Source organism: Telmatherina bonti, assembly GCF_933228915.1.
Source record: "Telmatherina bonti genome assembly, chromosome: 9".
Classification (NCBI taxonomy): Eukaryota; Metazoa; Chordata; class Actinopteri; order Atheriniformes; family Telmatherinidae; genus Telmatherina; species Telmatherina bonti.
Genome location: NC_136627.1, coordinates 19,138,510 through 19,146,611, shown reverse-complemented (window position 1 = coordinate 19,146,611; position 8,102 = coordinate 19,138,510). Strand labels below are relative to the sequence as shown.

At 35.0% G+C, this 8,102-nt stretch overlaps 1 protein-coding gene across 1 annotated transcript; it reads left to right on the top strand.

Annotated features, from left to right (window-relative positions):
• Nucleotides 1-2,381: 2,381 nt before the first annotated feature.
• On the top strand, nucleotides 2,382-3,802 carry folr (folate receptor; the record flags this gene model as incomplete). Its single annotated transcript, XM_079245933.1, has 4 exons — nucleotides 2,382-2,510; nucleotides 2,674-2,862; nucleotides 3,208-3,343; nucleotides 3,528-3,802. 4 exons carry the CDS (start codon nucleotides 2,382-2,384, stop codon nucleotides 3,800-3,802), a joined length of 729 nt encoding a protein of 242 aa, XP_079102059.1.
• Nucleotides 3,803-8,102: the final 4,300 nt, after the last annotated feature.

The window sequence follows — 8,102 nt, the reverse complement described above, 5'->3', positions numbered from 1 at the left end:
TTATCATTTTATGTAGATACGATTTTTTTCAATGCCGCGTGACTACTCATCCCATCTATACTTTTAACTTTTTGTCCATAAGAAATACATAATATTTTTTCTCAAATACATCTTATCCTAAACATGTCCTTAGGTTGACAGTCCTGCCTGTTAACGAGTCCTTTATTTCATTCAGGTGTGTTAAAGTAAGGTTGGCCATAAAACATGCAGGGCAGGGGGACCTGAGGACCGGAATTGAGAATCACAGTGTTAAGTTAGTTGGCATACTACTTGATTCTGTTATGAGTTCATTCTCTTTACTTCTACAGTTCTTTTGTTTGTTTTGTGTTTTGTTTGTTTTTAATAAACTAATCTAGTAGTTTCCTTGATTCACTGGTTTCCTCCATGGCTTAAGTTCTTCTGTGTTGATAAAGTTTAAAATGTTGTGTGTGCATATGTTTTGTGTTGATCTGTAACCTCCCAAATATTTACTAACATTTACAATTCAACCTTCAAAAACTTAAGTCTTGGAATGTTTAATGTTTGCGTCAAATCAGGAAAACAAAATCACAGATGCAGCAGAAATATATCTTAACTGCCACAGTTTTACTTTTCTTATTGCCCTTGTCGGTCACACTGCCATTTTACACGTTTTCTTCAAATATGTGTATGGGTGAGAGAGACAGACTCAAAAAAAGACCTTGAGATAAACCAAAAAGATCACACACAAAAAAAGAACCCTGTGTCTTTCTTGTTTTTCATCAGTATCTGAAACACCACCCCTACTCACGTGAGACAGACTTCAGACTTTGGAAACAAAGTCGTTAATGACACTGCGTTGTATCAAGGATAGCCTTGTGAGGCTAAGAGACACTCCTCTTTCAGATGGTTTCACACATATATAGGCACAGATGTGTGTTTTGTAATTCCTGTTTGGTCTTGAGAAGTGTGCAAGAGGTTGGCTGGGGATCCTGAGTGGTAGGATCATCTTTTTAAAACAGAATCACTGAAAAATCTATAAAGGTAGAGTAAACTGGTTCCATTTTCTGTGTTTCAGTGCACTTCTTTTATTTATTGACTGACTGTATATATAATAATTTTAAACTGTTTTTTTTTCTTTCATCCATGTTTGTCATTAGTACTGTTTTTATTCTTTTTTTAACTCTACATTTTTTTTCCAGGACTTTGGTCAGCTGTGACGTTGTTTCAAAGTGCATTAGAGATTAAATGTAATGTAGGGTATAGTGTATGTGTTAAATTGCTCATTTTGTTTTGAGGCAGTGCTCTGGAGCTGTATTTTAGTTTTAGGAGCATCTCAGCTTTTTGCTATGCAGAAAGAGCAACTAGAATAAATACATTTATAATGAATAGAAAACGAAAAGATAAATATTATACAGTTCCAGTTGTGTTTAAACTTGATAATAAGCCGACTGACAATGCATCCATGTGTATGTCAGTAGGCTGATATAGTGGATTGTTGCCTATCTGATCTTATATAGTGAATGAGTCATTGCAATCACCTAGAATCAAAGGTGGAATTTATAGTTACCCTAACAAATGTTTCACTTGTGATAATTGACATAATTTACACCAGTATTTCTCAATCCAGGTCCTCAGGACCCACTGCCCTGCATGTTTTATAGGTAACCCTACTTTAACACACCTGAATGAAATACAAGGCTTGCTGACAGGCTGCAAACAACTTGATGAGGAAATTCAATAATCTGATTTATGGAGAAGGAACATGTCTAAAACATGCAGGGCACAGGGGTCCTGAGGTCCTGGATTGAGAAACACAATTAGGTCATTGCACCATGCATTTCTTCAAATGCTCTGTCAATTTTTACATCACTTTCAAGATCACTTTTCTCTTTGAAGTCTGTCAAAACTCAACAGGGTAACATGTCTTAAAAGTTAGGAGATAAATACGTGACTAATATCTTGAGTATGAGATTCTCTAACACAGGAGTGTTCAAAGTTGGTCTTCAAGGCCTGCTGTCCTGCAGGTTTTTGATGTGTCTCTGTTCCAACAAACCTGACTTACACTGAATGGATACAGCAGCCTATGAAGTTCTGCACAATGACTGATTCATTTGAGTCAGGTGTGTTGGAGCGAGGATGCATGAAAACCTGCAGGACTGTGGCCCTTGAGGACTGGAGCTGGACACCCCCGCTCTAACAGTTCCTCCATTTTCAGGAAATGACACCAGTCCTCATCATCACCCTTGAACCCATTTGCTACATCAGACCCAGAGCCTTCACAAATTTTCATTAAAACTCACAAAACCTGTTGTCATATATTTTGTTGTTAAGTTTTTGTTTTCATTTTCTGTATTGCTAATCTCTACTGATTGGTTATGGATTGAAAAGCTCCTAGTCAGTTGCTGTTCTTTTCTAGAGTCATGTGGTGGATCCTGGCCTCTCTGTTAGTCGTCTTTCAAGGTGCTCTGTCTCTGGACAGACTCAACATGTGTATGGATGCAAAACACCATAAAGTAGAGCCTGGCCCTGAGGGACAGCTTTACCTTCAGGTAATAAATGCTAGCAACAACAAATGTGTGGGTTTTTGTGAATTTTTAGTATCATGTCTGACTTTTTTTCTTTTTTTTTTGTATTTATGCTTTAACTGTGGGGAAAAGGGCAATATTTTGTAATATATCCTTGTGTAATGATCACTTTTCTTCACCTTTCCAGTGTGCTCCCTGGCGTGATAATGCATGTTGCACTGCAAACACATCAGCAGAGGCCCACCAGGATAACTCCTACCTGTACAACTTCAACTGGGATCACTGTGGCTCTATGAGCGCCCAGTGCAAGAAACATTTTGTGCAGGACACTTGCTTCTATGAATGCTCACCACACTTGGGACCCTGGATTCAAAAAGTGTGTATAATCTATGTGTGCTGTTGAGTCTCATGTGTATGTATTACGCTTATACCACTAGATGGTAGCATATGACTTTCAAAATAATGAATATTATTTATGCAGAGATATGAATCAACACGTGCAGTATACATATATATATATATATATATATATATATATATATATATATATATATATATATATATATATATATATATATATATATATTTATTTTTTTTTTTATTTTTTTTTAATTTATTTATTTATTTTTTTTATTTTATTTTATTTTTTTTTAATATAGTCAACTGTTTGGTGCATTGAAATGATGGATCGCCTAAAAGCTACTTATGTTCATGTTTGTAGGTGGATCAGAGTTGGCGAAAGGAGCGCATCTTGAATGTGCCTCTGTGTAAGGAAGACTGTGACAAGTGGTGGGAAGATTGCAAGAATGATTTCACCTGCAAGACTGATTGGCACAAAGGATGGGACTGGACCTCAGGTAATTGATGTGCGCTCACAGTCAGATGGATTCGTGATGCTTCATAACACTGTATACATAGTAACGTGCTCTCACTAAAGTAGGAGAAATACTTTCAGCGATATTCCACTGAACTAAAATGACTGGATTCTTATTAAATCATTTCATTTAAGATATAAACCTGTTCCCCTTTTCACTCTTTCAGGTATGAACAAGTGCCCAGAAGGCAGCAAATGCAGGAAATGGACTGAAGTTTTCCCAACACCCAAATCTATGTGTGAGCAAATTTGGTCCAAATCGTACCTTTACACCACCTATAATAAAAGCTCTGGCCGATGCATGCAGCTCTGGTTCACTGGCTCAAACCCCAACAAGAAGGTGGCTGAATACTACCTCAACAATGCACAACAGAGCCAAAGCTTTGCTCTGACATCATTACTCCTCCTGGCTATTATGACTCTCTCTGTAAAGATGTATTAAAAATGAAACATTTGATTTATCCTGTATTTCCATATAGAAAACATTAAAGTGGTTTAGAATGCTTTTTTGTCTCTGATTTTCCTCTTTAAAGCCACCAACATTAAATTGAAAGATTTGCACCCTTGTAAGCTAATTCACTTTCCATTTAACATTTAGATTTTTTAACGATTCAGTAATTCTTGGCAACACAACAGTCAATAGAAAACTGTGAGCGAACAACAGTCTTAAGAAACTGCTAATCCTTTCTTTTGTGTGGGCTGAAACTCCAAAAATATAAGTAAGACAAAAGTTGGCATATGTGAAATTATGTTGCATTTGGTTTCCTTTGGGGTGAAGATTGATAATAAAACATAGAAGAAATTAAACATTAACTTACAAATGATTGTACAATTTGATACCAAAATGTTAGAAGCCAAAATGTAAGCAGAAGTAGAAGTAGATCTATAAAGAACTGTGTGGATGAGGAAAATAAGACAAAAATAAACTGGCATCTGGATGAGCCATCAAAGGATGGGCGACGATAACCGAAACTACTGGTAGGGAAACTATAAAACTGACTCTAGATCTGCATTTACAGAAAATGTTCCTCTAAACTGGGCCCCAGTGATCACACCATCACATGACCACTATGTGCCAGCTAGTAGTTAGTGGGATCCAGTGCTGGTAATTACAGAGTTCCTGCTTCTGAGCCTGTGTATGTGCATGCAACAGAAAGAGGTGGAAATGGAAAGAGAAATAATCTAAAAGGGTCTTACTGCCTCTGACAGTTTCAACATGGGTCTCTCTATCTCTCTCTGTCAAAATTTCTCCTTGATATTATTCCATTTTTTCCCAGTCGCTTTGGTGATTGTCTCACAACAGAATTAACAATTTCAGAACAGTTGTTCAAACTTCACAACTATTAGTACTGTCTGCATATCAGAGTAGCATTTATCATTGCACTAATAAAATTGCAAATGCATTTGGACATGTAGCATCTGCTTTGATACAATTCTCTGCCATTTCATTTTTATAATATATATTTTTATAAATATGTATATGTATATATATATATATATATATATATATATATATATATATATATATATATATATATATATATATATATATATGTATGTATATATATGTAAATGTCAATATATGAATATATATAAATATGTGTGTGTATAGTTCTGCTCATATTTATTCATACCCTTTCATTAAAGAAGGAAAAAAAAAACAGCTGCCTGTAAACTAAGCTAAAATTGACTAAAGTAATAACAAAAAATGTTTTAAATGAAAATCATTACATTATTTGTATAATTCTGGTTCAATAGAAATAATGTTTTAAAAGCAAACAAATAAGATAATTTATTACATATTAAATTACTAATAAACAAATATTTTGTTGAACAATCCTTTAATGTTTTTGCTACAGTCAGGTGTTTTCAGTTTCTCTCAGTCAGACTTCTGCACCTGTTGACAGGTTTAACAGAAAAGTGCCCCAAATTTGTCCAGGACCAATATGTTTGTTGGTTGTTTTTTTCTTTCTTCAACTCAATTAAATGAAAAACCAGTGTCTTATAACACTAGATTATATTTTTGCAAATTTTTAGTTATTGTTCCTTTTTAAAATCTCCAATTAATCTCCAATTATTTGAGTGACTGTTGTAAATTCAGCCATATTATTCAGCCATACATATATATATATATATATATATATATATATATATATATATATATATATATATATATATATACATATATGAGTAACAAAGTTCTCTGGAATATAATTTTCCTAAAGCCTTAGACCTAATTTACAAACTAAATAAAATCAAAGATGTAAGGAGTTTCCTTCATTTCTTATTTTCCTTCAGGGTGTTTTAACAGTTTATTGTGCTGTCTATGTGGTTTTAAGCTTTTTATCTTGTAACAATGGTGGGAGGCAATTTTGGTAAGATCACAAAAAAGCAAAACAGTAAAAACAATGCAAGGCCACTTATAAGGGATTTTGCTGACAAAGCAATTTTAATATGATGATACACTTGCAAAACTCTTCGTGCAAATGTATTGTCTCTACATGCTTTTACAATTACTATTACAGTCAACTCACACAGACAGACAGTGTGATGCCATAACCAGAAATAGCACTGGGATAGCTGCAGTCCCTGTAGCTATTAATACTTAACTTTACTGAGGTCACTGACAACACTCTGCCTGACTCACACCCTGTCACTGTATGTCGACCGCACTTTTAATATGTGTGTATCCATACCACTTTTCAGAAGCCAGACTCTTTGTGGGCAGAGGAAAAAAGGCTACCACCTCAATGTTGAAAAGTTGCAAAAGAGTGATCTCTAAATGCTAGTCAGCTTTTTTTTTTTTTGCTTTTTTTTTTTTTTTGTGGTCTGCAAGTCTGGCCCCCAAGTTGGCAGTTACACCATATAGGAGTGTGCCAGTGTGTGTGCGCGCATGATGTGTGTGTAAATTTGTGTGGTCTGGAAAGAATAAGATTGCATAAGTAGATTTCAGCCTGCATTGAGAAATTGCTCCAGCCTGGCCTCCCTAGTGGTTGCAGGTGCTCAGGAAAGCCCTCAGGCATTAGTGACACCGCTGACACGTAGACGGTAACTTTAAGTAAATGCCTTTTTGCTCCTAGTGGAAGCCATTTCTGCATATGAGTGAAAAATCTTTTTTAATTTAGAGAAAAAGGGTGTCAACTTAATTCAAGCCATGAAATTACATAAATTGGACACGATTCTAAAATGAGATTAGAATCTCGAAAATAATTTGGGGTACTGCAGCAAAACTTTTCTGCTAGTCAGTACACTTTGTTTAACTACACTATTAGATTTATTTTGCTTCTAACAAAAAATAAGTATTATCTGAAAAATCTCATCTCAATTAATACTCCTATTGCTCCCTCTAGTGTTAAATTATATCCATTCATCCATAATACATCAAATTATTGGCTTGTTCATTGTTGATATGTAAAGTGTGTGAATCAGTTTAACATTGTAGATGTGAAGCAGCAGCTAATTTTAAATACTTTTACATATGGATGACCCTACATAAATATAAGTGACAATGTACTATAAAGTATCAGATTGAAATAGCTGATTTATCTCTGGCAGGTCTACTATCATAAAAGGCATGGTTTATTATCAGTAACCCATTAAGAGGAATGTGGATGGGGTGGAGCAATATGAAGGGAGGGAGATCAAATACTTTGAGATGATTAATGAGAAAAAAAATTCCAGATGTTGATAACTATCAGCCTTTTAAAAAATCTTGTTTATGTTTGTTTGCTTTTTGTTGTTTTTAGGAATGATTTAATTTTTATGAGATAGTGAAAATTATGTGAATGGTGAAAATTAATCTATGAGACAATTTTTAGTGAAGCTATCAAACATTCTTAAATATCTCAAACGTAACCATGACAACACACTGCTTTTTGTAAGACAACAAAGGAAGAGATTGGAAACCATTACTTTTTATTTTTTAACTTGTGCAGTATATTTAAAAAAAGTAGTCAATCAATGTTTGTTTGTTTTTTATATTAAAAGTTAATTTATAAAACTTTGAATAATTTAGTGGAGAAGATACTATAGGTACGTGAAAAATGTACCTAAGGATTGTACACATATGCTTATGAACTGTACAAAGTAATATTTCGTTACTTCATAATACAGCACATAGTACAGAGAGGAACTTTTTTTTTTTTTTTTTTTTTAACTTTAAGTGGATAAGTAAGTTGCATGAAATGATACGTACCTCATAGCTGTGCGGTGTGTAAGAAGGGTATTACTTCATATTCTCTTCTTTATTAACACTATGATTGACTTGTGTGCTATTTCGCCCATCTTGTCTAAATTCATCCTCCATTCTTCACTGTCAAGCTAACCAAACAGAGCCATAACATGAAATGTATTTTGAATGTCGACGACCAGCTAATAAAATTGAAACGCTCTAGCTGTATGTTTTATTTTGAGCGATCAAACCGGATGTCGAGAAGTTCAACACTTCAATTGGTACAGGCTGCGTTTGTCCCCGCTGTTGCTGCCCGGTCTCCAGTGTGGATTTACATACCCTGATTTCCGTGGGACTGGGAAACGAGAGAGGAGGGTGGTACGCCTTTCAGGAACTGGGGGAAAGAGTTGCACAGTGTAACTTCACAAATTATCAGCTTGTTGCGTTGCTGGTTTTGCGCCCCCCAAATCTGTTCGGATTAACCTTTACTTTTCTCCTCTTCTTCTTTGGTTGTCCGCGGGTCTCTGGCTGGAGTACTTTTTCTTGCCTGGAGGACGGCTGCGAAGTTTTT